At 43.2% G+C, this 25743-nt stretch overlaps 1 protein-coding gene across 4 annotated transcripts; it reads left to right on the forward strand.

The window, feature by feature from the left end:
• Positions 1 to 4271: 4271 nt before the first annotated feature.
• Positions 4272 to 23420, forward strand: kdr (kinase insert domain receptor (a type III receptor tyrosine kinase)). Of its 4 annotated transcripts, none has more exons than XM_085773255.1 (30): positions 4272 to 4665; positions 5735 to 5825; positions 5909 to 6111; positions 6220 to 6341; positions 7096 to 7264; positions 7424 to 7563; positions 7858 to 8032; positions 9123 to 9240; positions 9351 to 9517; positions 9611 to 9767; positions 12293 to 12413; positions 12530 to 12641; positions 12738 to 13082; positions 13553 to 13699; positions 13785 to 13916; positions 16272 to 16378; positions 16774 to 16909; positions 17687 to 17791; positions 17873 to 17986; positions 18337 to 18425; positions 18664 to 18826; positions 18914 to 19005; positions 19109 to 19231; positions 19320 to 19431; positions 19526 to 19625; positions 19725 to 19830; positions 21307 to 21449; positions 21549 to 21633; positions 22383 to 22468; positions 22606 to 23420. In XM_085773255.1, exons 1-30 carry the CDS (start codon positions 4599 to 4601, stop codon positions 22820 to 22822), a joined length of 4044 nt encoding a protein of 1347 aa, XP_085629381.1. In that variant the 5' UTR covers positions 4272 to 4598; the 3' UTR covers positions 22823 to 23420. The 4 variants fall into 4 exon arrangements, with proteins under 4 accessions (XP_085629381.1, XP_085629384.1, XP_085629379.1 ...); XM_085773258.1 differs by having other exon boundaries at positions 7099 to 7264; XM_085773253.1 differs by having other exon boundaries at positions 4371 to 4665; positions 7424 to 7577; positions 7869 to 8032.
• Positions 23421 to 25743: the final 2323 nt, after the last annotated feature.

Raw genomic sequence — 25743 nt, forward strand, 5'->3', positions numbered from 1 at the left:
GTCCAGGCGCATTTTGCAAGTTTCGTGCAGGGCGCAGTCCGGTGCAGGCCGGTGCAGGCACTCCTCCCATCCCTCCTACCGGCGTGAGTGGGAAACGAGGAGGAGAGAAGGCATGGAGTGGGATCAACACAGCTGATTCAGATCTTTACCATCAAATGAGCTCCTCTCCTCACCTTCAACTGCGCTGTGGGCGATGTGCACTGCAATTTTGTCATTTTATACTTTGACATGGACAGAGGAGACAGCGACGCCAGAGGCCGGACCTCTCCCAGGAGGAAACAGGTGTTTTGGTCCGGGAGGTCCGAGCTCAGAGCGGCGGAATAAGGAGTTTACTATCGTTAAAAGTGTAAAAAAAACAACTAATAAACTAATAAAGAAACTCACATTTAGTAACCCATATTTAAACCCTGTGTAAGACAGATGAGAGGTGTACACTAATCACAACATAAACAAACACCATGGTTACAGGGATGAAATCAGGAGCATCTCAGCGTAAAGGACGCTCTCTCTCTCTCTGTCTGTCTGTCTGTCTGTCTGTTTTTTATTTATTTTTCTGTGATGAGAGTTGCTGAGTATAGGCTATATACTCACTATCTGATGCCGAAGCTGTTGTGGTGGGCTAAAGGCTCATTTATGCTCCACGTACGGACGTAATTGTATGCGTCCGTTTCAAACGTTGTTACCGTCACTGCTCACATACTTCCATGCGTCCTTAACGTTGGCATGGATGTTATCCAACACATCCACTAGGGGGCAGCTCAGAGTCAAAAGTTTATGACAACAAACATGGCGACTACGGAGGCGATCTTGATAATGTACATAATAAAAGAAGAAAACGGACTCGTTATGTGATGCGGTGGTCGGTAAGGCCGTTAAATTAATCACAGCTGGAGGAGGAGAATTTTTTTTCTCTCATTCAGCTGTCGTGTCTTCTTCTTCTTCTGTCTCACACTGGCTCTAGGCTCCGTATCGGGTAGTGACAGCAACAGCGCCCCCACGGTTTCCGGTGGTACTGCTCCGTTTGGTGCGTATCCGTAAGCTTTGTGGAAACGGACGAAAAACGGACGAAATGAACGCAGAGTACGGACGAAAGGCTCCGTCCGTATCCGTATGCGTATTTAACGTTGAGCATAAATGGGCCTTTAGAGATAATAGGCTAGTTATTTTGTTTTTTTTTTCATTAGTTTGCGTCACAGTTTCAGCTGTGTTAATTTAGTCAGGCTGAGTTTCCATTACACGTACCATCTGCCTTTGATCAGACGTCAGATGTGCCGGGACAATCTATATAGATAAATTCATGTGTTGATTCAATTAGTTGCATTAAATAGTGTTTGTTGTGATTATTTATTGCATTTAAATGTACCTGGAACTGTGGAAACCTGCCTGTGAGGTCTTGGTGACGTGTGCGCACTGTGTGGGTCAGCCAAACTACCACTGCACCGGCTGCACTTCGCCTTGCGCCGAGAGTAGACCAGGTTGGAGCTGGCGGGCTTTCAGCGCACTCTCGTTTTGGCACAAAACTTCCACTGCGCCAAGCTGAATCTGAAGCTGAAGTTTCTGGTGGAAACTTGCATTGCGTCAGCTACACCACCCTGCACCGCACCACGAAACTATAGGGCCCCTAGTCTGTTGTCTCGTCTCAGCAATCAGTCCAATCATATGGGATTGAGTGTGGAGACACCGGAATTGCTGGCAGTGGTCTTGGGTAAAAGAAGAAACTGGATATTAATGGAAAAAGAAAGAGATTCTGAACTTACCCTTATCACAGGTCTTCATCATTTTCCTCTGTGTCATTCGGGCCACCGCAGTCTACATCATTCTCACATTCACTTCCACACAAACAAAGGTCTATTTAGCTACAACCTTGTGCAGTGCATATTTCCCTCGGTGAGATATGCACCCACCCAAAGGTGCAACCTTTGTTGTATTAGGCAGTATATTGCCATTGGGGTCTTGCTAGTTGGAGTTTTACAAACATATTAACATATTATGTCAATGTCAATTTATTTATATAGCACATTTCATATGGCAAGCATAAACTCAATGTGCTTCACGATAAAAGCAAGATGCAATACATGTTGAGTACATATTAAAACAAACAAAAAGTTAGTGCATATTAAAACAGAAGCCAATGTGTTAAGACAAACAAACAAACAAAAAACTAATTAAAAGCTTGCGAGAACAGGTATGTTTTAAGATTGCGCTTAAAAGAAGATGTTGTTGGAGATGAGCGGAGTTCAATGGGCAGAGAGTTCCATAGTGTTGGACCATAAAAACTGAAAGCACCTTGAGCTGATTTTGAATGTATACGTGGTATATTGAGAAGAGATTTGCATGAGGATCTGAGGTATCTGTCAGGTGTGTACTGGGTGAGCATGTCAGAAACATAGGGAGGGGCAGCACTGTTAAGAGATTTAAAAACAATAAGTAAAATTTTAAAATATTAATCCATGTTTTGATAGGTGTTATAGTTTTTGATCAATCCCTGATCAATAATCATGATCATTTTGGAGAAATTATGAGATTATAATGAGTGTGTGTTGCACAGAATGTTTGTGAATGTGAGTGCGTGACATCATCGGTTAGAGTGGGAGAGAGCCCAAAAAAATTCTACATTTTTTCTTTTTCCACACTCCCCCTGGACACAATTTACACTCTACACACATGATTTTTTCCAAATTTGTAGACAAACTTGTTCTGTCTCTCACCATGTGCTCAAAACATCAGAGAGACTTACAGAATTTGAATTGTCAGCCTCTAAATGCGGCCACGTCTGTCTCTGCTCCTCATTGACTCCAATACAAAGATTTTCTGACAGAAGCAGACCCTTGTTTTAAACTTGCACGTTTCTGCAAAATATTTACTGTAACACCAAAATCATATCAAATTGTTCAGGAAGTCCTTGTGACACACACGGTCTGTGTTTTTGTCTAATAGGAGTTACCTTTTTGTCAGAGTAAGCCCAAATGTGAGACCAGTGCAGAAAATCGCTCTTTTTCTCGACGCACCCACACACACACACACACACACACACACACACACACACACACACACAGGTAACCTAATGTGGTTAAAGCTCCTCCATATCAGTGCTCAGTGAAAAATGATCATCTGTCTGATCAGCTCTGTCTTGACCTTAAGATCGTGAGTTTGATTCCCATGTTGACAGAGATGGCAAAACCGGCCGTAGCTCCCGTGGCCCTCTCAAAATTTCCCAGAGGAAATGTTCTAGTTTATTTGATGTTATACAGTGAATAAATCATCCAAAAGTAGAGTACGTGTTTAATTAAAGTTTTTTGTATTGCAAATTGTTCCATTCTTCTTGTCTCACACTAAGCTATTGAGTTTTACAGTTATACCACTGGTAGCTTCTCCACATTGACTCAAGGCCTATACGCAAAACAATACTCCAACTGTTCTCTGATAAATATTACTAAATAACTAAATAATACTATAGTATTATTTTAAGACAATACTAGGAATACTATGTTTATTGAGACAAAAATCAAAAGTTAATCAGTGAAATTTACTGTAATGTGTTTTTACGTAATGTGTTGCAACCATCCCTGATCTGTGTTGCAACTGACCCCAAGTCAAAGGCTGAATTCTTCCATTCAAATGAATATTGTGATTGATACTGTATGTCATATGTAACCATCTTTAAATGGCATGGCTAATTAGCAGACACGTGTCTGTTTAAACAGACAACAAACTTAAATCAAAGTTTGGTGAGCCTTGTCCAATAATCTGTGAGTAAGTGGTAAAAATGTGAAAAGTGCAACTGTCCCCTGCAGTCTCCCTTAACTTTTTGGACAGACCTTGGCTACTGAGAGGAGAGTGTGTCTGTCTGCTGTGTCCAGAGTGGAGGAGGCATGAGGCTGTGAGCTGTATGTCAGAGAGACACATGTCCTCTGACTGTCTCTCTGAGTGATTATTTTACAGAAAATAATCTAGTTAGTTAGTTAATTTATTGACACAAATCATTAAAACATAACGTTTGGGTCCAAACAATGAACGATAGACATCTGAAATCACAGCTCAGTCTTTTGTGTGTTCAGGCTTTTGGCAGCAGAGCAGCACAAAGAGTTTTAATGTTCCACATTTCAGTCACTATTAGTACAAACTTACAAACATTAAAAAAAGAGAGCAAAAACTGCTTTAACAATGGTCTTTCTCCCTGAGGTTCATCCATGGTCAAAGTTTGGCGCTGCTCTTGTTTACCATCTCTGACCTGACTTGAAGGTGTTTCCCTCAGTTCACCGCTGTCTCTCACTTGTCAGGGTGACTTCAGAGAGACTCCTCCTCCGCTGCAGGCTGCTCGGCCGGAGCGCGTCTCTCCATCCTTTTTCCAGCAGCTAGCGGCTCCATGGACACGCACGCACACGCTCACACACCCGCGCAGCCGCCGCACTTTACGCGCTGCTGATCTCCGTCCACCGCAGCTCCACCACCGCTGCGTGATTTCATGAGTTTGTCGGCGGGGTCGTGTCTCTCTGGAGTGGACCGTGAAGCGACAAGGTGTCAGTGGATTAGTGCTGAGCCTCCAGGATTACTTTTGACTGGACTTTGATGAGGACTCTGTCCGCGGCTCCTGTCGGATGATGGCTCAGCCAGTCTCCGTCATTCCACTACTGGGCATTATCCTGAAAATCACTTGTGTCGCTGGTAAGAAACTCAATAACAACTGTAAACTTTTCCATCTTATCTGCTGACTAAACTGAATAACAGGTGACGTTATTTTCTAATGTATAAGTTTGTAACCAAAATTATTAGATTGATTATCTTTTTATTATTATTATTATTATTATTATTATTATTATTATTATTATTAACTCCATGTGTTCCTCAGGTATGAGTTTATTAGGACAGAGCCATTCCTCAGCATGTTTGTGCTTTAGAAACAGTAGTAGAAGGACATTATGTTGTGTTGTGTTGTGTTGTGTTGTGTGTTTTGTGCCCAGTTGGCACAAATGTGTATGTTACTAAAAGAGAATGAAGACAAAGTAAATAAAAAAAAAGAAACAGTGGTGGAAGGGAACACTGGTTAAAAAAAGAAAGAAAAAAAAGTATTGTAGTCTCAGCTCACCCCCTTGGAGGACAATGGGATATGTAAAAAAAAAAAAGAAGGAAAAAAAAGGAGGGAACCATTCAACTGAAAAGGTTTTATTCCATCCAGGCATTACCCCAGTTTGTTTGTTTTTTTCTTAAAGATTGATTGGTAAGTTAAGGGATTCTTGTGTGAAATCAAAGCAACATAATGTCAATTTGGTCAGCGCAATGAGAGGCTTTTTTTTTTTTTTTTTTCCATACAATACAGTCTGTGACTTAGGGCCTCAGAGGGAGGAGGTGGACAGCCTGTATCCTCAGAAACAGGAACCCCACCTACACCACACTGTGCTGGGCTATTGAGCCGCACCAGGCCCATCTTCCCCTGCTTCCTGTTTTTACACAGCTCCGCCATTTTCTGCAGCAGTGGAAAAAATGGCTCTGAGTAACTACAGAGCCAGTTATAAAAAACACGTCCTGTGCTGCAGAACCTTCTCTTCTACTTTCAGTTTCTCCAATCTGCTTATCATCTGATTTCAATGTCATTAAATCTTTTTAGGTTAGGAATTTTGTTTTTTGATTGTAACCTCTGGCCTCTTTGATATAACTTATTAGGGACCAGTAAGACTGATGTAATCTCTGCTGATTGTGTTAGTTTGACTGGTTTTATTGTTACTGGTTCCTGCAGCCATTGAACTGCGGTTCATGCCTGATCCACCAACGCTCAATGCCGGCACTCACCGACTGAACAAATCTGACAACCTGGAGCTGACATGCAGGTGTGTACTCGCTGAATTCGCTCCATTACACCCCTACACCTGCACAATCAATCATCTTTACCTGTCTGTCCCTTCGCCGGCAGAGGTCGCCAGTACCTGACCTGGTCGACTCCTCCTACAAGCACCCACTTCTCCATCAGCGACTGCAGTGGAGCCGGGCTCTTCTGCACCATGCTGAGGATCTCCAACGCGACTGTCAATGAGACCGGACAGTACCAGTGCTCCTACAGGGACCTGAAAGTGGAGGATGGCAAGACCTCAGTTTCAGCTTATGTCTTCGTCCACGGTATAACTCACTATATATAAGCTTTTGATTATGGTTATGATTATGGTCTTTATTATGGTGTGGATATATCTCTGTCCTCATTTCATTAAAACATGTTTGTGATGTTAGATAACAAGGTGCCGTTCGTGCCATCTGACAAGGAATACGAGGTGGTTTTCATCCGTGAGGGAGAGCGGGTGGTGATACCCTGCAGGGGCTCGATGGAGAATCTCAACGTCACGCTCCACACTGTAAGGAAGGGTTGTTTCTGTGTTTAATGTGTTTTTTATGACACAATTGTTACATTTCAGTAATATGCTATATGTTTTGTGGCGGTTTTTAGTGGTTGATGTGGAAAAAGTTTGAGAATCGGGATTAAACAGCAAGTTCAGTCAGACTAAGAAAAGACTGATCTTGATCAAAGTGAAACAGACTTTATAGCGATATTCAGGTTCTTTTGGATCAAGCTCTAGAAAAACTGAATCCTGCATCTCCCAAAATGGAACCGATAACATTTACTTGACCCTTCATTCCTGGTTAATGCCCATGTTTTTAAAACTCCTTGCCAAGTTTTTTGTCTCCAGGCTTGAGCCAAAATAACCCTGAAGGCATCACCAGGGTTATTTTTCAGGCTTCAGAAAGCTCCTCCAGAGCTGCTGCTGAAAAATATGTCTGACATTATACAGCTTTCAAAAAAATTTAATTGTAACTCACCGTAACAAATAAATGAACCTGTATTTTTTTAAACTGATGGATCACTCTGTTAAATCAGTGGTAGTGAAACTAAATATAGTTCATTTAAGTCTTATAAATAGTGAAAAAAATCAATTCTCAGGAGTCCCATCACCTCCTTTGTTATCAGTAACTGTTGCTTATGACCTCATGTCAGTTTAAATGGGACTTTTTAATCTTACGTGATGTTTTCTTGTTCACATGATCAGATAAGCCTGTTGGTCTGCAGCTGCTGTGGTGAAAAATCTTTACATTTATTTCTGTGTCTGTCAGAAGTATCCAAACAAGGAGCTTCATCCCGATGGGAGGGATTCTCAGTGGGACGCCAAGACAGGCTTCACCGTTCCCAGTTACCTGATCAGCTATGCCGGGGTGGTGTCCTGTCAGACCCGGATTGGAAATGAGACTTTTAAGTCTCCGCTCTACATTGTGGCCGTTGTTGGTAAGATGTGGTCAAGATATAACCTGTGAGTGTGTTTTGTAGTAGCGTGTAGTGATGTAACTACGTGATAGAATGAATAGGTGCGGAGAGAGGGTCTGTGGTCTCAGGAGAACAATAGGCCATAGACTGACTGCTGCGTCTTCCCTCCCTTTTCCGCAGGATACAAGATCTATGACCTCACCCTGACCCCGCCAGAAGTGAAGCTGTCTGTGGGGGAGCGGCTGGTGCTCAGCTGCACTGCCCACACCGAGCTCAACGTGGGCATCGAGTTCAACTGGACTCACTCCGGTCAGGCGCTGGTGAGTGTCCCAGGGTTTCCTGCCCTTCTCCTGTGATGGTTAATTTCCTTGTACACTTCTATTGAGGCCATGTGACAAGCTTCACTCAGCCTGTTTGACTCACACAGAGATACCAGAAGTGCTGTATCTCACTTCCGCTGTCCTTGCGTATATTCCTCACATCCTGCTTTCAGGAATCCCTCAGCACCAGGGTCAAAGGGCAGAGATGCGTGTTTCATGTTCTGTCTGCTCGAGAAGTGAAAGTCTGAACAGACAAATACATCACATTTGTGACATCTGCCTCCCCTCCCCCAGAACGGTTCGAGGCCGACCCACGCGACGCCTCACAAGAAGAAGCTGTGGAACTCTCTGGAGCTGTCCAACACGCTCATCGTGGAGAACGTGACGGTGGACCACAGTGGAGACTACACCTGCACTGCATCCAGCGGGCAGATGGAGAAGAGGGCCTCAGCACATCTTACAGTGTATGGTAGGTGCACTGAGAAACATTATTATCATCATCCCATCCATAAAGTGTCACATTTAAAGGAAATAATCACTTGTAAAAGCTCCCAGGAAGATGCTGTGTTGGGTGTTGGCCTGACACACTCAGGGTTGAATATGTTCATGTTGTCATTTGGTAATGATGTGACCTCAAGTATTATATCAGACACAAATTATTAAATCAATAAATAGCATAATTTGAAGTTAAATTGATAAATAAAAATATAACAGTCTATTCTTTATTTATATCCAATTCGTTGATTTTTTTTTTTTCAAAATTCATATAGATTTTATTCTCTTGTTTATCTTTCTTGTTTTCTTTTTAATCTAGTTCATGTTTTCTCCAAGAAATATTTAACAATATTTTCCATGTTTTTTGCTGATAAAGGTTGTGGTTGTGCTCAAGGAAACAGAAATTCAACAAAGGAAATTTCAAACTAGTTTTGTAAAGTAAAGTGATAAAGTGAAAAAAAAAAAAAAAAACTGATAAGAATTAAAAGGAAAATTATATGGAGAAAAAAAATCCATACTATGGTTATATTTTTATATAACCACCATCATACCATTTGTGCCTGATCTCACCACTGTTGTCATTTATGCAGCAGTTGGATAGTGAAGCTCCTCATAAATGGATAGGATCCATTGTTTGTGTGTTAGATTGGATTTTGTTGTTGTTTTTCAGGAAGCTGGTGCATGTGCAGACTTTCTGTAGACAGTTTGTTGACATCTGTCTGCTGTTCTTTACAACAAGCGGGACACACTGGGACATTCCTGATACCACTCAGTTTGACATCAGCGGTGTCCCATTGGTCTGCCTGTTGCTGTTCATATTAAATGACATGAACATGGGAGAAATGCTCATGCTGACACCTGTTTGTTAAGACTTCCTCACCTTCACCTGCTTCAGCAAATGCAGTCTCACAAATCATGTGTGGCTGTTTTTTCTTTTCTTTTCTTTTTTTCAGAGATCATGATTTTTTTTATTATAAGTTTTTCATTATTATTATTTATTTACTTTTACCACTTTATGCCTCAGTGTATACTATAGTCATTATTTTGTGGTTTAATTTTTCCAGAGAAGCCGTTCATCGAAATAAAGGAGCCTTGGCTGACGGTTTGGGAGGTGAAAGTGGGAGATCAAACCACCCTGATCCCTGTCAAGTACACAGCGTACCCAGAGCCCAGCTTCAAATGGTGCGTTCACTGTAGAAAACAAATATCAGTACCAGGCTGCCTGACAGTTGATCAGAGCTCTGTTCAGATCTAACAACATGTGCTCTCATTGTGATCCTCTGTCTGCACAGGTTGAAAAATGGCGTCCCACTGAGGGAGGACTACAGAGTCAAACAGAGGATCGACGGCCTCACCATCCACGGCATCAACGAAATGGATGCTGGGAATTACACGATGGTCCTGACCAATAAGGTCACTAAAGAGGAACATCGGCGCTCCCTCCAGCTGCTGGTCAACGGCACGTTTTCAATTCCCTGTCTCTCTTTCTTTCCTCCTCTGACATTGTCAGTGAAGAGACAGCAGTGATAACTCACCATGTCTCCCTCCACAGTGCCTCCTCACATCATCGAGAAGGAGTTGCCCGTGGACACTGATGTGTACCCGTACGGCAGCAGCCCCACCCTGAGGTGCACCGCCCGGGGATTTCCCATACCTGCACAGATCCAGTGGCAGTGGATGTCCAAAGAGGACTGTCCCGAGGTCTTCATGTAAGTCACCTTTCTTCAGTGTGTGTGTGTCTGCGTGTGAAAAATGAAGACTTGTCTCTGTGTATGCACGCACATGCCTCTCAGTCACTCATTGTCAACAGGCTGTTGATCTGCAGAGGAGTAGCTGCTTTCGTGATGTTGACAAAAACAAGAGAAAAGACAATGAGAGCGAACTCTGACCCGATGCAGATCAGCGGAAGTGATTCATGCTCCTCACAATGTCCATTTTTAGACGGACATCGAATATTCAGACTTTGCACTTGTTTACTTTTTTTTTGTACAATCAGACATTTTGTTCTGGGCCCCGTGTCCTGTGTGGATCAGCTGTTTCAGGCAGCAGCTCTGTGTGTGTGTGTGTTGCACGCTGCTCAGACAGACATGGTTACACAACAGTCTGAGTCTCAGGTATGCAGCAGCGAATTGACGAGTGTTGACAGAGGGGAGGAGGAGGAGGCGGGCATGGCTGTGTTGACCATCAGCAGGTCCCCTTATCTTCTGCCTACACATCAGAGCACTTCCTCAGTCCTGTGCTACGTTTCCTGTTGTTCCCATCATCTTGCTCTCTGTCAGAAAAGAGCTTCCTCCTACAGAAACCCCTGGCTCCTCTGGTAAACGTCCTTTCCCCTGTTATCACGAACCCAGTTTTTCAGTCCTCTTCGACAAAACACTGCTCCTGTGATTTCTGACAGGACGTAGTGTGCGTGTCTGTCAAGGCTAAAAACAAACTGCGACACTTAGTGGGAAAAAAAGCACAGAAAAGTATAATTCAGAGTGATAAATATTATTCAGAGATGGGAGTTCTTCAGCCAGGAGAGACACTGCATGATGTTATAGTTTAGAGGTTGTATCACAGCTGTTTGGAGATGATAAGGGCAAGTGGAACCAGATATGAATATCATAAAAAAAATAAATGTAGGCTTAATTATAAAGGAAATTGTGAACAATACAATTAAATAATATGTTTCATTTGCATTCTTCTGATATTAATGGGAATGTGATTGTGTAAGTAAATGTAAAATTCCATATTGTTGTATTGTTACTGCATGTTGCAGTCTGTATATGGGATGTGATAAGAAAATCATTGTTAATATAATGGGGGGAAAAAAACATTGTTATGGGATCAGAGACTGTATCGAATAAGAAAACAGAACATATTGCTCCTGTTCTGGCACTGGCTGCACAGTCAGATACAGAATTGAAAAGTAAGTTTTGCTTACACTCAACAAGTCACTAAGTAGTCTGATTGGAATATAATGTGTGTCCAAGGTCCAGGGCTGGTCAGTCAGTTTTGCCTGGACTGGAGTTTAGATGAAGCAAGCTGAATTGGCCTTCAGCCATTATGCTTCAGGCAGCTGAAACTGTCCAAACTGTGACTGGCTTTAAGAGGAAGTTAAAAACAGCTCTGTTCTCCACTGGCTTTTATACTATTGTGTTTGTGTTTTTCTTATATTCCGTAGTTTTAAAGCTCCTCTCTCATGCCTCTCTCTGGAGCTCTAGTAACAACAGTCATTCAGAAAAGAAGAGCTTCTAATCCCCTCTTCTGATTGGCTCACAGTGAGCCACCCATTATGCGGCTGAGAGCAGTGACTGAAGGCAGCGACCGTTTTGTTGTGACATCACAAAGTTATGTGGTTTAGGTTTTAAGGCTCATTTTCTGAATAAAGGCTGTATCACTCAGTACGTTTACATGACACTTGAAAAAACCGAATTATTGCCTTAATCCGACTATAACTGGACAACTGAAGTGCATGTAAACACCTTAGTCCGGAGTTGGAGAACTCCGATTAAGACACCCAGATAATGCGATTGGAATTCGATTTTCTCCGTCATGTATACACCTTAGTCGGACTGAAGCTGGACAATGCATGTGCGCATGCTCCACAACAGTAGAGACGGCACCAAGTGGAGCAGAGAAGCCGCCTGAACCCGGCAAAGTAAAGAAAAAAACCCAACATCAGCGCCGATTCAATGCATTTCACACAGCGCGACCAGCAAGAGTGTTTTATTAAAAAAAAAAAAGAGAGAGAGAGAAAGATGAAAAAAGGAAGCCCGTATCCTATTCTCAGCGCGCATCCAGCCCAGACTGGCGCTGGAACTGCAGTTGAGAATATATTATGAAGCTTATTAAGTTGTTTATATTAAGTTTTTTAGGAGGTGACAGAAAAGTCAACAGGACAGGCGGCGTATTAACCCGCTGAAACAACGGGTGACGCCGCATGAGGGGGCGGACCCCGTCAGTTATTCGGTTTTCTCAGTTGCATGTATATTGAGACAAGGACAGAAGTCCGACTTGATGCCAAAATCGAATTGTGAGCATAGCTGGATTAATTTCTGCATGTAAACGTACTGAATGTCTCTGTGGATCAAATAACCCATGGTTCTACCTGCATTAGGCTGTATTGGATCTTTAACCACATTGACACACCTCTGTGTGATAATGTGCCGTTCACATGAAGTTGCCTCACCCATTTCACTTGCCCTGGATGTATCAGAGTTACAGATGAGCTTGTGTTTTTGTTATGCAGGTCAGGGCTGATAAAGTCTGAGAAGCAGCTGAAGGAGTGCACAGTTTGGAGAGACATCAGCAACAGCACCGGCCACAACCCTGTGGAGCGAATTATGACAGACAATGATCATACTCAAAAGGTAAATAAAACAGCAGAAGAACTCCGTCACATACAGGTGAAAGCAGCCTGATATGCGTATATACCTGTATTCAATGAGTATTTGTTCAAATTGAATGTGTAAATGTGTTTCCATAGAAAATCATGAGCTCTCTGAAGATTCAGAAAGCTGAGGCTCATGCCCTCTACAGATGCATGGCTGAAAACAAAGTAGGGGAGGATTCGCGCATCATCTTCTTCCATGTGACACGTGAGCACTGTGCTTTTTCCTTTTTTCATGTGGACTCTCTCTGCGATCATGTCAGTATTCTTCACGTCTCTTCACAAATCTGTCTGTCTCCGTTAGGTGGCCTTGAGGTGAGCGTGTCACCATCCAATGAGCCCATAGAGGAGGAGCATGTGGTTCTGAGGTGTAAGGCGGACAGGCTGATCTACGGCAACCTGGCCTGGTACCGTTTGACCAACGGCTCCCAGTCGGAGCAGGTAGCGTCGGTGCAGCCCTGCCGCTCCCTGCCGCTGCAGCGGAGGCCGCTGTCGCAGGCGGTGCTGTCCAGCCTGCACGGCACCAACGTGACCCTGGAGCTGCCGCTGCCCAACGCCACCCGTCGGGATGAAGGCCTGTACGCCTGTCAGGTGGAAAACATCAAGACCAGGGAGAGAACCTGCCTGCTGCGCCGACTCTCCCTCAGAGGTACAAAAGATTGTTAAATCCATTTTCAGAAGGAAGATGGATTTAACAATGTGATTTATTATAACTCTAAGTAAATCAATAAAATATCACTCCCACACTTCAAATCCAAACTCAAAACCCACCTGTTCAAAACTGTCTGTCTAATTTTTACCCGATTTTTTTCATCATCATCATTTTGTTTACTCCCCAATGTTCTTATTGTTTGTGTTGCGCTGTTTTTAACTGTGTCCCTTCAGTGTCCAATAAATAAAATGTTTTATTATTATTATTAATATTAAGATCATTATAAATAATAAAAAATTTAAATTGAGGAAGGTCCTCTTCGGGTACTAGGAATGGAGCATCAGAACATTGTCAATTTCAGTGTCTCATAACTTGAACTGTCTCTTTCAGCTTTTTTAAATGCACACATGTTTAAAACCTGACATTTTCACTTTGTCAGTGTGATTAATGTTTGATGCTAATTTCAGGTCTTGAGGCTGCAAGGATCCTCAATAATTTAACGGACCACAAAGTAAACATAAGTGCGACGATTACTCTCCGCTGTGATGCTACCGGGACGCCAAACCCAACGCTGGTGTGGACCAAGAACAACCACACTGTGGTGGAGGGCTCAGGTGAGATGAGCTCAGCTGCTCAGAACAAACCGACTCACACCTTGTGTTCACGCTGCCGTTAAAAAACGCCATGTGTCGCCCTCAGGTGTGATTCTGAGCCAGCACAGGGATACGCTGACCATTCAGCGTGTGAAGAAGGAGGACAGTGGCCTGTACACCTGCACCGCCTGTAACAGCCTCGGCTGTGACACATCACAGTCCTTTCTGACAACTGAAGGTCAGTCTCTTAACCCAGGTCCAAATCCTGCTAATGGGCACAGAGATACCTCCAATATACTAGGATTTTATATAAAGTGAGCTCCAAAAGTCTGAGACCAGTTTCTCAGAATGAAAAAACAGTCATGTTAAAGGGATATCGAGGACTTTTGGAAAGAGAAGTGTTTTCACACTACATTTACCATGAGCCTCCGTGCGCACTGTGAAAGTCTTGGACCGGCGCAAGACGGACATCTTGCCAAGAATGTTTTCATTCTTCAAGAATTAAAGTCAGAGGTTCGAAGATGATGGCAATTCGGCGGCGTTATTCTCATGACCTGCCGGGCAGCATCCGCGAAACCTAAATAACGTGTGTCACTGTGTAGCCATTTGATTGATTTTCCAACAAGAAAAGTGAACTCTTATTTCTAGAGCACTTTCAATACAGCTAGCCCTAACCCAAGTCTGTACAAAAAACATCAAAATAAACAAATGTTAAAACAAGTAACCAATAAAGGGCAACCAGGCCAGGCCAGGAGGCCAAAAAGGCCAGTGAATAAAAACGTGTCTTTAGCTGAGATTTAAAAATAGAGATGGCGGAGGACACCTAATGTAAAGTTAACAGGTTCTGTTAACAGCCACTTTAAACTGAGGCTCCAGCACAGGGGTCTCCTGACTCTGAGCCTCTGGGCCTGTGTCTTATCATCCCTACAAAACACATATTACTCACTCAGTCCTTGAATTTATATCTGGCCTCAAGGTTTTACATCACACGTACGACAATTTTGATATCAAAGATGTAGAGTAAGAATAACTTTGCTTCCGCCTGACGGGAAGTTTGCCCGTCACATCCGCACATCCTCCTGGGAGTTTCTAAATCTAAAACAATGAGGAGGCTGCAGGACAAAGGGAGAGGCCAACCCTGCCCCAACTCCAGCCCCTGCTCCGCTGTCCACCCCTTTCTGTCCTGAACACAGAGACACAGCAACAAACAAACAAATGCTCTGACTAGAACCAGGGGCCTACGTGACCTGGTCCCCGCCAGCAGAATGCAGACCCAGTTACAGTTACCTCCCAGCTCGGCTCAGGCGCCAGCTCCACTAACGAGGGCCGAGGACGAACAAGTACGTCTCTGTGACGGAGTATGTGAGGGAGTTCTGAGTGAACACAAAGCACAGGCAGTAGTTCTGTGTACTTTGGATATCAATCAAATTATTTTTTTGAAAAATGAAAATATGCTTTGAATATATAATAACTTTTAAAGGGATAGTTCAACATTTCGGCAAATTGGCCCATTGCCATAATCCCTATAGTCATAGCAGTAGGTTCGTTACCTTTTTGTCGGTGCAAGCTATTTTTAGAACGGCGGAGCAGAGCCGCGAGCTGCAAACTCATCAAATACACAATTAGCCTCCGTAGCCTAGCTCTGAGCAGCTTGCGGCTCTGCTCCGCCATTCTAAAAATAGCTTGCACCGACAATTAAAGGTAACGAACCTACTGCTAAAACTATTATTTTGATTATGGCAATGGGCCAATTTGCCAAAATGTTGAACTATCCCTTTAAAATATGTATGTGTATATATATAGAGGAAGCTATGGCCTGATACTTCTGAGATTCCATGTCTTCCTGTCAAATAAATGAAATGATGCCCAAAGCAACTGGTGTCAATCCCCATAGACTTACATGATAATGGTGAATAAATCAGTGCACAGCTGCCTTGAGTGACAGGTGGGTGAGTGAAGGCATGTACAAGTATGAGCCAGGAGTCTGGGGCAGAGACAGCCACTGCCGTCCTGAGGATCAAAACTGCTCAGGTGACACCAGGAGGCTGCGTCTATCTTTATTTACAGTGTAGGACAAGAAACGGTTAAAAGAGCCGTTTGCAGACTGCACCACCCTCCCCTCACCCACCCCCACTCGCCGTCCCCTTCTCTCTCCCTCTAATAAGTTTGGGCGCCCCAGATGAATTGTAGTGAGACCGTTCATCACAGCGTGTAGTTACACACGGCTCTGGCCCTGATAGGCTGTTTCCAAGTTGTCTTTGGCAGCTGCAGTTTGTGCTGACTCCTGACTATTTGTTATGACTAGATAAAATATCTAGTTTGCCAGATTTCAACAGTCTCCTTCCTCCAACCCAAACACAGACGCACACATGCACTTGAACATGCCAGAGACAATGACAAACCTGTCTGAACTTTATGCAGCTCTATGCCAAGGTACGTCATAGAGACTATACTGGATTCCCACAGTGACTATCCCACATGTTTTCCTTCGCAATGAGGGAAGCATTAATTGTGTGATCTGCTCCTTTGCTCTTTTTTAGTATAAGGTTGTTTGTGAACATTTCCTTAGTCTCTTGTTTGTTGTTGATTCTAGGTGCAGAGGAAAAGACTAATGTGGAACTGATTGTCCCGATCGGGTCGGTGGTCATCGCCATGTTTTTCTGGCTACTGGTCGTCTTTGTCATCCGTGGAAGAAAAAAAGTAAGAGGTTCCTCATCCTCATCCTCATCCTTTCTTTGCCACACTTTTCCTTCCTCGGATTTCCCCAACAGTTACGCACAAGGGACCTGATAATGGATTTTTAAAAAAAAGGAACTGCAGCTAAAAGCCACACATGCAGAAGCACACACACACACACACACACACACACACACACACACACACTGTGGGGGTGTATGACTGATTAGAGGTGACTGGTCTGGCTCTCTTTTGTATGCAGAAACAACAGGGCCACTCTCTGCTCACAGAAGTCACGTAGACACTGATTGGGCCCCCTGTTTTACTGAGGGGACCAGAGTCTCTGCTGCACAGTTTTAATTTAGTGAGAAGAATGGATCACATCTCTCCCTCGCCTCTCATATTTCTCATCATCTCAGGCAAGCGGTGGGGACGTGAAGACGGGCTACCTGTCCATGATCCTGGACTCAGAGGACATGCCCATGGACGAGCAGTGTGAAAGGCTCACGTATGATGCCAACAAATGGGAATTTCCCCGAGACAGACTGAAGCTAGGTGAGACACAGATCTCATTCATTCCAGAAAGGACTGGAGGAAGTTTTTCACCTTGACAAACAAGCATATGCCCTACATGTCCCTTAATAACAGCTCAGAGCTTTCTCCCTGTGGAGGAAAAGCAAAGAGTTTTAGATGATCACACCATATTATTAGTGGTGTTTCTATTTCTCAGTATTTTTCCATATTTCTGATTCTTTCTTTTGTGCTACACCCCAGTTTTTAATGTTTTTTTTTTTTTGCCTCAAAGAGTTTAGCCATTGTAGTGGTGAATTTTAGCATGCTAAGATTAGCATTTAGCACAAAACTAATGTTCAGACCAGAGAGCAGCTAGCATAGCTGTGTAGTTTAGTTTCCATTGCTTTCATCTCTCCACCAGTTACTAACACTAACTAATTAGAAAAATATGAGATTGTAGTTTAACAAGAAAGAGATATGAGTAAAATAAAAAAGTTCTGGTGGCTCTGAGGGCTCAGTGTTCTGCAATCTGAGACACACAATAGATCAAACACAAATTAATTTAGAAATAGCTTCATCAATTTGACAAGACATGAATGGAAAATACTTAAAGTAAGCAGTCAAAAGTGAATGATGTAGACTCTTGGGCCATGCTAACAGCTCTGTGATGCAGTCTAACATCTGCAAAATGAGCAAAACACAATTTAATGTTTCACTCTGGACCAGATCAAGTGATTAGTGGATCTCCGTGGTAACAATACTGGTCATAAATAAAGAGACAATCTGCATCGGTGGTCTGACAAATGTTTTGCATTAAAGGTGATCCGCTGGGGCGGGGGGCATTCGGCCAGGTGGTGGAAGCAGCGGCTTTCGGCATCGAGAAAGCTACGACCTGCACCACTGTTGCAGTCAAGATGCTTAAGGGTGAGAGTCTTGTCCTCCGCTGAAACCTACTGACAGCCTCCAAAGACACATTGAACTTACATTTATGTCTCCGCGTCGCAGAGGGAGCCACGTCCAGCGAGTATCGCGCCCTGATGTCGGAACTGAAAATCCTCATTCACATCGGGCATCATCTCAATGTCGTCAACCTATTGGGAGCCTGTACAAAGCCTGGGGGTGAGATGTCACACAAAGCATACGTCTGTACTGTAATGTTATTGCTTCTTGTGTTCCAAGCCGAGGAGAAAAATCCAAGGCACCCCTCTAGAAAAATAAGCCTTTATTGAATTGGCTATTTCATTGTGAAACTTTTAAAACCAGGTGTATGTTAAGTGGAGCTAGGATATAACCCTTGTGCAGCGGCAAAACCTGCCTTCTTTAGGGTGTGACTTTCCAGACTAATCTTCTTGATGATGGCACTCAGACTGAATTTCACTTGCATGTACTTAGTCCTTTTATAATATTCACAACACATAAAATCTGGTCTAGTTCTTTGATACTTAACCTCCCCCTCACTCTTGCCATAGGGCCGCTGATGGTGATTGTGGAGTACTGTAAACATGGAAACCTCTCCAGCTACCTGAAGAGCAAGCGTGGCGAGTACAGCCCATACAAGGTAAATGATGCGTAACCCACATGCAACCAATAAAATGCAGCCAACCCTCTGATGTGGTTTACGCTGCACCCAGACGGCTCAGCGTAACCACATCATTAACCACAGACCATTACCCAGCGACGTACGACAGAGCTGACCCGCAGATTGTATAGAAAACGGACTGAACCAAGAGCAGCCTGAATACAGTGTTGGGTTTCTGTCTTCATGATCTTGAACGATATCTGTGTTTGGTCCACAGAGGAAGCGGGTGGATAGCCAGAAGTGGACGATGGCAGAGGAGGATGTGACCGAAGGGGATCTGGGTCTGGGGAGGATTGCCCAGCTGGACATTTGCACGGGAACAGCTGTCTGCTCCACAGCTGGAGACAAGGCTTCAGGCAGCAGCATAGACATTCATGAAGGTGCTGAGGACAACCCTGAATGACACACTCTTCATTTTTTCCACCCTGTTTAATTTTATGATTGTAAAATGCATCGTGTGACCGCAGAGAGCTCAGACGACGACCACCTCACCATGGAGGACCTGATATGCTACAGCTTCCAGGTGGCCAAAGGCATGGAGTTTCTGTCCTCTCGCAAGGTAAAAACACAATTATGTGGAAACTTTGCGCCAGAAACTCACAGATATGAATCACTTTTTAATGCACAGGAATATTAATTCATCATTTTCTGTTTCTCTCTAGTGCATCCACAGAGATCTGGCAGCCAGGAACATCCTGCTTTCAGAGAACAACGTGGTGAAGATTTGTGACTTTGGCCTGGCTAGAGATGTCTACAAAGACCCTGACTATGTTCGCAAAGGAGATGTAAGTCAGCTGCCCTGATGCATAACCTGTCAGTCGCACCGTTAGGAGTACGTGGAATGGTGAAATGTGTACTTTCATCTTTCTACAGGCACGTCTCCCTTTGAAGTGGATGGCTCCCGAGACTATATTTGATCGAGTGTACACCACACAGAGTGATGTTTGGTCTTTTGGGGTCCTTCTCTGGGAGATCTTCTCTTTGGGTAAACCTTGCAGTCATCACTGGTATACAAATTCACATACTGTAATGACCATTGAACACCCCTCACATCACCTACTATGTCATATTTGCTACAGGGGCTTCTCCCTACCCGGGTGTCTGCATCGATGAGTCTTTCTGCAGAAGGCTCAAGGAGGGCACCAGGATGAGACCTCCAGAATATGCCACCAACGAGATGTGAGTGGACATTAGACATAATGCAGATAAACACATGACAGAAATGTAACTTAAACTTCTGTCTTACCATCGTCTGATTTACTGTGTGTGTGCTCATAGATACCAAACCATGTTGGACTGCTGGCTGGATCGTCCCACAGACAGGCCCACATTTGCAGAGCTGGTTGAACATCTGGGAAACCTGCTGCAGGCCAGTGCTCAACAGGTGAGTGTGGATAAAAACAAAAACCTCCATAGTTTAGGTATTGTCAAGCTGTAGTTGAACTTTTTCTGTGTTGTTTTTGAAGTGTTGATCCAATGGAAGATGCATGTGTGTTTTTAAGAATGAAAAACCATGTCAGTGTAGTTTTACATCGCTCTAAATCTTCCTTCTGGATCACTAATAACAACATGTCAGTGAGCCAATCAGGAGAGAGGAAGCTCTGAGCCTCTCCTCTGATTTGCTGACTGTTTTCTGATTGATCAATTAAAGCTACAGCAGATTTTTAGGTAAACACTGCTTTCTGTGACATCACAAAGTTACAAAAGTCCTTACCATTCGTTTTAAGGCTCAATTTCTGCATACATGCTGTGTGAATATCTCTATGGATTGAGACTTCCATACTTTCACAGAATTAATATACAGTATAGCACAGACTAGCTTTATAATTTAAAGAGACATTAAACTATATGTTTATACAATATAATATGGGATCTTTAAGTTTAATCAAATATCATCAGAAACAGACTGTACTGTGGCAGATGTACCAATTTCATTTCCAGTTTAAATAAAATATTCCACGTTACCTTTTAATTCTGTCTGTCACGGTGCTATTGCCAGATTCTGTCACGGTACTATTGTTATGGCTGTCAGAGTTCCCTGTTTGCAAGCACACCAGCACACATCTCAGCTGACTGTAGTTCACACCCCTTCACTGAGTGCTGCCAAGTCATTCTGGGAACTTTAGGAAGTCATTACCTGAAACTGACATGGAACAAACACGCTGATGTAAACTAGTGAAACAAGCAAACTCTGATAACACAGGCACAGGAAAAAAGTAATTACGGTTACATATATAGTAACCCTGACAGATGTCTTTTTTCCAGTAACCAAATTTTCCTACTGAATCTGTGTGGATTTGTATTGATCCAGTTTGTATTTAGGTGATGTTATTGGATTAATCTTGGTGTAGAGGCAGAGGTGGTCCTAGACTCTTTGGAGGTCCCTGGCAAAGAAACCCCAAACTCCACATGCAGACTATTAACAGACCTACATGAAGGTGATGGGTTGAGCCTTTCACACATCAACTGGGGTATTGGGGGAATCAGCAGTCCTGTATAATGTCTACCTGTATATGGGAGATTTAAATGGGCTTATTAAAGTTATTACAAATTGTGCTAATGTGAGGCAAGGCAATTTTATTTGTATAGCCCGTTTTTACAAATAGTTTGTCTCAACGGGCTTTACATGGCATCACAACAATGTCCTCTGCCCTTAGACCCTCACATTGACTGAGGAAAAACTCCATAGAAAACCCTTTTAACAGGGAAAAAATTGGAGAAACCTCAGGGTGAGCAACAGAGGAGGATCCCTCACACAGGACGGACAGACTTGCAATAGATGTTGTTACATACAAGAAAACAGTTTATAATTTGTAATGTTTAATATTTGCTTCTTGTGACTGTGCCCCTCTGTACCCAGGATGGGAAGGACTACATCCCCCTGACAGCAGGTGAGGGTGAGGGATCTCCAGTGAGCCCTGACACCAGAAGCCCCTACAGCAGACCTCAGAACGGGGAGAATCTGGAGGCTCAGCTGCACTATGACAACCCTCCATCCCTCGGGTCAGCCAGATGTTCCCACCTGTCACCGTCACTATCAGCTCAAAATGTTAATGCACTGTGTGGTGAATGTTCACTCCCTGTGTCCTCCACTGTGTGCAGACTGTCCCAGCAGAGTGAGAGGAGCAGTCGGCCCCTCAGTGTGAAGACATTTGAGGACATCCCTGTGGCGCACAGCAGTGTCATGGTGAGAGCTCACAGCACATACAGTACACACCATCACTTGGAACTGGTCTTTGTTGGATTCAGAGATATTTTCGAAAATCCTTTTTTTTTTAATCCAAAAAATCAAACTCAACCGGCACTTTTTTTTGTTTTGTCATGTAGCACAGTGGAACAGATACAGTAACCGTATCCAAATTAGAACAAATAATGATTTGTTTTATTGTTAGATGGCTTAAATCAGTCAATCTAACAGAACTGAAACAATAAGTCAAGTTATTGATTAGGTGATAACAGAATATTAAGCAGAAAAATCTTTGATACTAAATTCATCTTCCACATTTACAATGAATGAAGCGCTAGCTAAACAATCTAATGAATCCTCACTTCAAAAGCTCCATAGGAACACTAAAAAGCAATCACCTATTCCCCTTTAATACAAACAGACATACATAAATTAATTTACATTTGAAATTATCCACACACCCACTTAATATCAGGAAATAAACAATTAAGTTAGGGTGTTGCATAGCTGTAAATATAGACTGTAAATACTGTGAATAATCCTTCATCCTTTCTTTTATGTCACTCTTATTTTATATTGGCGCTAATTGATCAGTCAATCAATTTTCAAGCAAAATGTTTCTAAAAATATTTCCTACTCTGAGTTGCCTTGTGTGATTGGAAACTAAATTTCTTTGGATTTTACACTGTTGGTTCAAGAATGTGGGTGAGGCCTGTCAGTGCTGATTTAAACTGTGGACTCTTTTGCAGGAGGGTCACACAGACAGTGGCATGTGCTTCTCTTCAGAGGAGGTGAAGGGTTTGAATCGGCAGCTGCAGACCACGCCCAACTTCAGGTGAGGACTGAGAGTCAGCAAGTTACCCATGTCACATTATATGTACATGTATACCCATTGTTACTCACACAGAAAAGTATCATTCTGTTCTTAGGATTTGTAATTGTGAATGTTGTCTTCCTGTTTCCCCTCTTCAGCCAGCTGCTGCGCTGTAAGAGCAAAGAGTCTCTGGCCTCAGAATCGTCCAATCAGACGAGTGGATACCAGTCGGGGTATCACTCCGACGACACGGACACCCCGATCTATGCTAATGAGGAGGCGATCATGAAGCACAACATGCTGAAGAGGCCTCCGCTGCCCAAGACGCCCGACAAGTTCAACGTGGAGATCCGCTACAGCACACCACCCGTCTGACCCACATATCCCTCCACCCACCCCCTCTAAACTCTTGAGTCTCTCCACTGTACAGTATTTGTTTGTTTACCTAACACAGGTATTACACGTTAGGAACAATGACAACACATTCAATAGAGCTCGGTTCACAGTGGTGCCCAGATGTTTTTACAGGAGATAACTTAATAAGTCAGCAGAGGAAAATGAAGGTTGTATGATAAGTTTGTAAGCGCAGCTCTCCTTGGACAGCCGGAGGAATGCTATCATGTTTACACAGTGGGTAAAAGGTCTGGGTAGCCGAGGCACGGGGACACGCCCACTTCCTGGGGCCAATTCCACCCACTTCCTCTATTGCAGGAAATGGCATCTGGAATTTTTAGATAATTGAATCGGCAAATGTTTTCTCTTTTTTTTCCATTCTCTTTTTTTTCTGTGTTGTTGGCACCATTAACGGCTGGCAAGGAGGCAGTTCTCTCAGTTCAATCTGATCAGTGTTTCTAGGTTAAACTTTGTACAGTTCCTTTATTCATATACCTTACTGTATTTTATTGAAAGTGTATTACTAAACCTGCAATAAATGTAACTAGTTTTATAAAATAAAAATACTCACAAATTAAAATTGTTCTCATATGTTGTGTGTTTTTTTTTTGGTTTGCGATGATTCAAACATTATCGTCTGTAAGTGTGTTTGTCTGTTTCTTTGTATGTTACATCTCCCATTTCCTCTCTCTGTGTCGTACACAAAGAAAACAATGCTTTCTCAACCTTGGTCATTTACTCTGTGTGTGTGTGTGTGTGTCTTGTAGGAACAATCAGTCCATAGTGACCATAATAGCCCTGCCAAGGCCAGTTTGGGGCAGTTTGACAATAAAGCATGGCACATGTAAAAAGCAGGTGTGAGAGCTTACAAGAAAAAAATAACCAGATGGGTCTCTGGATGGTGTTTCCAGCACTTTTATAATGTTTTACAATACATGGCACTACAACCTGAGAGTACAGTTCATCTGTCACATGAAACAGTCTCGGGTCCTAAATGTAGATGTCCATGTGTAGTTTGAATATACATCAGATCTGGGTTCTGTATTTATACTGTGAAAGTATCGAAGCCTCAGTCCATTATATAGTCTGAATTTTAGAAAATGAACCAGCAGCTGTCAGGACCTCTGTAACTTTGTGATGTCACAACAAAGCATCGAACCCCAGGACCCACCATCCAACCTCGCAGAGTTTTGTTTCTCTGGGTGTTCAACCTGAAATTCGCAATTACTTTTTAATCAGAAAGCAGTCATCCAATCAGAAGAGAGGCTCAGGGACTACCCTCTTCTGATTGGCTCAGTGACCAGGAGCTCCAGGAGATGTAAAACTACACCCAGATGGTTTTTGGTTCTTAAATCCTCTCAGGATCAACACTTCAAATAAAACACAGCAACAACTGTTGTAAAGATTTCATTCTGGACTCTACTAGTGCAGACACAAAAACCACAGAAACAGGCTGTGGGTGTTATTTTCCAAAAACACCAGCAGGTTGGCGGGACAAAGTGTCTGTGGGGCTCTTTGGGGAGGCAAGGAGCAGGTTCAGCAAAGCTTCAGGTACAAGAATGGGAGGTATAAAAGGCTGCATGAAGGGGGATCGATACAAACACACACCGAGAACCACAACATGAGGCAGGACAAGGTACCACTGAGCTGTGCAGAAGACGAGGCGAGGACTGGAGCACTAAGCCAGGCTTTTAACAGGTGGTTAAGTAGGTCGATGAGCTGATTGACTGTAGGTGTGTAAAAGAGAAACTCCAACTCCAACCAGCTCCAGACCAACATCAAACAAGACACACTGAAACAAGGGAAACAGACAGACACACCCACAAGAGGGAAGAGGAAGCAGCAGGAAAATAAACAAACTGGACCTTTAATGTTCATGAAAGTTACTGCAGCTACACACTAATACTAATACTGGGTCTAAAAGCTTGGAGGTGTGTGGCCGGTTGATTAGAGCACAACGTATTTTGTCTACAAAGACAAGAAACTTGGTTAATTATAGCACACAAGAGGAAACAACTCACAGTCTCAGAGGAGCTGTTTTCATACGTAACACCGGGAGTTAAAATTAGAAAGTCCTCCCCATTACTGCTGCTGGAGGCCAGAGGGGGGAGCACAGTGTCTAGCACAGTGAGTAGGTAGATTTACTGTAACAAGGGACAAGGGACAGGTGATTTTATGTTTCTGATGCATTTTGATAGCTTCTAAAATTTGCACTTTAAGTCAAGGGGTAAATGGCAGATATAAACAAACTGTTGTTGAGAGAAATTTTACAGAAATAAGACAGAGACAGCAGAAATCACTGGGTTAAAATTCAGATCAGCCACACTAATCAGAAGATGTCAGTGTTGTTCACATTTCCACCGTTCCTCCTGGTTATTGTGATGACTGAACAACAGCGCCCTCTGCTGTGTGAAATATGTAATTGTATTCCAATCCAGTGGGTCAGATAATTGATGGATGGATGATAGCTGCAAAAAAAAAAAAAAGGGGGGGGATGCTGTCACCTAAATATTAAAGCATTCTTTCTGTGCATATCACAGTGTGCTGCTGTGTGTTTAGAAGCTGCACACAGACACTGGACTTCAGTCATGGGACAAAGGAGCGACACGTCTTCCACTGCAGGAACTCAGTCTAATTTCCTGAGGAATGGACAGACAGGCCCAAGGCAGCTCTCTGCACCAGCAGGAAATAAATTGACATTCACATGCAGATCTCTGTGTAACAGCAGCACACACTGAGCCAGCTGGGCTGCCACTCACCAAATGGAGCCAGACAGGACAGATAAATACACAGGGCAGACATGATTCAGAACATCTGCTGCACGCTGGGGTCAAAGTAAACCCTTTGATTTGTGGTCAGTATGAGATGGATGAGAGAGTATACTTGTTCTGCTCATGCTCAGA

Source organism: Trachurus japonicus, chromosome 4 (genome assembly GCF_045865225.1).
Source record: "Trachurus japonicus isolate A0001 chromosome 4, Traja_1.0".
Taxonomy (NCBI): domain Eukaryota; kingdom Metazoa; phylum Chordata; class Actinopteri; order Carangiformes; family Carangidae; genus Trachurus; species Trachurus japonicus.